General features: G+C 39.0%; 1 protein-coding gene across 1 annotated transcript in view; it reads right to left on the bottom strand.

Annotated features, from left to right (window-relative positions):
- Positions 1-2,461: 2,461 nt before the first annotated feature.
- The window catches only part of LOC137627739 (cuticular protein 47Eg-like), a 1,165-nt gene continuing 1,060 nt past the window's right edge, over positions 2,462-2,566 (bottom strand). The window contains exon 3 of the mRNA XM_068359014.1: positions 2,462-2,566. This exon is cut by the window's right edge and continues 141 nt beyond it. Within this exon, the coding sequence (XP_068215115.1) occupies positions 2,545-2,566 (22 nt within the window). The 3' untranslated portion in view covers positions 2,462-2,544.

Below are 2,566 nucleotides of genomic sequence, written 5' to 3'. Positions count from 1 at the left end.
AGCCCAGGGAAAGAGTTTCCCCACTCACTCCCTGTATCTTACATTCATCTTGCAAGACACAGCCTCATCACCTATATATGCACTCTTATCCAGTATCGACTTCTAAACTCTGAGAAGGAAGATAAATCAATTCAACTCTTTGAGATTATTGTTGGCAGAGGCACTATACAACTATGCAATATGTAGGTTGCACAGGTAGGATAAATACAACCGCTCTTCCAGCCCCCACTCTCTAAGGCATGGTTTGCATGGGAGAGTTCAGTGCCCGTTACCTGTGTTTGGGTTATCTTACTGGCACAATGATCCAATGGGAGACCAATGAGGTGGTACTTTGGATCGCATCTTAACATGTGGATTCATTCCAGCACGAGTCAAATGTACAACAGTTTTCACACTCTTCTCTGATCATAATGGTCTCAGTATCTGTTATTCTCTTCCTGCTTCACCTATTCCAATACATATTCCCATTTGTTTTGCAATTCCACTAAGTACCATTCTATGTATATATCATATACAACTGACATCCACTGCCCTGAGAAACTTTACTCTTTACTTGCTAGCATCACACATGCCTTCCACATACAATACATCAGCAAGCCACCTATCAAGGATGATGGCCTTGCCTTCATGAGACGACCAAGTCCTAAAATTTTGCACCCGTATCAACTATCACGAGATGATTTAGTTGCTCTACAATGTTGGATGCAAACAGGCTCCTGGCACAAATTGACAGACAGTATCAACCATCAAACAAGCGTTGGATTCATGTGACAACAGGAATGTGAGGAAGAAACCACAAGAGTACTTCACTAAATCTCTTCTAAATAAGCTATCAAGATATTCATGAACCATAAACCTTACAGCTAATTTACAAGACCCTCTCTCCACCCAGAAAAACCAGTATGCCCTCCGTCTCAGTACCGCCTTACTAATAAAGACCTCATTGATTTTGGAGTTGAAGGAAACCTTCTAACGTGGATACGTAGTTATCTATTGAACAGAATTTCTCTCTCTTTTTGAGGGAGTATCTAGCACTGCAAAGGAACTTGAACTCGGTAGTCTGCAAGTTGGAGTATTAGTCCATTCTTGTTCCTTCTTTCCTTATTTCCTAGTGCTGATTACACAAACATCCCTTGCTACGTAGACGATAAAAGCATTCACTAAAGATCTCCATATCACTTGCAATGCTTCCTCTCCTCCTTCTATAAATCAGCATCCTCCTGTGGTCTCATCATTTAGCTAGGAAAAATTAGAATCTTCTTCCCCAAAACCAGCGAGGAATCTACCTAAATTTACCATATGGAACAATGTTCTACTTTGGTGCATGCAGAATCTTTACTTGGAAGTACCAGCAAGACAGCAAGTATATCGCATTGATCAAGATCTGCTGGCCCATTTACAGCGACGCCTGACTCCTCAGTCGCTAGAACCATATTTATGGCCCTCATTAGATAAGTAGTAAATTATCTTTCCCCTGCACTATGTCAGCTCTCCAGATCTCAATTCTAGAACCAACAAATATAGCTTATCGTGGGCTGTCCAGTCTCCACTAGAGTTGTAAGTATGAAACATGAGCTCCACCTTTTTTGAGATGATATACTTCAATATCACCTACTTTGGTATTCGGCATCAAATGCCTGTATTACCTTCACCTTTATCCTCACTACTCAACCATCATCAGGCCTTCTCTGGATCTAGATGTGCCTTATCCCCTACTACATCAGGGAGGATGTGAAGTAGTCAGTACCATTTGTTCAAGCATTCAGGAGGTTAACATGAACATCATGGCAGTGGATGTGGAACATGGCCTTTTGCACCCTGTGCCTGCAATCTCCAACACTCCAGTCTCCAAGGCTGACTTGCCTCAACTCTAACGATAATGTGCATTGAAGACCATCATCAGACTTTCCTCTTGCTTCAGCATAGTGCACCACGTCTACACGGAGGAATCATTGGACCTTACGGATTTTTTATACTTCATAAGGGGATTTATAATCACAATGGTTTGAGATGACGTTTAGAGGGGGAGAAAGAGAAAGTTTGAAAAAAGATAATTTTTTTCACAATTTTTAGATTGTAATGAAAAGCATTTAATATCAACGTTACTATTATGACCTTATAGGTAGTAGTGTTGCTATGAGTAATATTATGAATTTATATACTATTATTGTGATAATGATCTCAGTGACTGCTATCAGAAATTGCTGCAATGATGTTACAGGATCATCTTTTTCTAAGCTACAATAAGTATATTCATGGGATTAATTTTACAGGTTTTAGATAAATCTAACCAACCTATACGTGCATGAATAAGGGGTCTTTAATTTATTATATTATTTCTACTAATAAAAAGAGAAAGGAAATGAATTTGCAAGGAAAATACGGAAACTGTAACTGATGTAATTCAAACTGCACGGAATGCGTTCAGTGTGTTTATTATAAAGAAATGAATTACATTTAAACTGCATTGCCAGAATACAGTATCGATTGCATCGAATATTAATCTATGTCGAAAATCAAAAGTTCACACAGTTGCATAAGTTTTTATTTCTCTGCTTCTTCTTCG

The sequence above is a fragment of the Palaemon carinicauda genome, chromosome 35 (assembly GCF_036898095.1).
Source record: "Palaemon carinicauda isolate YSFRI2023 chromosome 35, ASM3689809v2, whole genome shotgun sequence".
Classification (NCBI taxonomy): domain Eukaryota; kingdom Metazoa; phylum Arthropoda; class Malacostraca; order Decapoda; family Palaemonidae; genus Palaemon; species Palaemon carinicauda.
The sequence above is the reverse complement of the archived record's forward strand: the minus strand, read 5'-3'. Positions and strand labels throughout refer to the sequence as shown.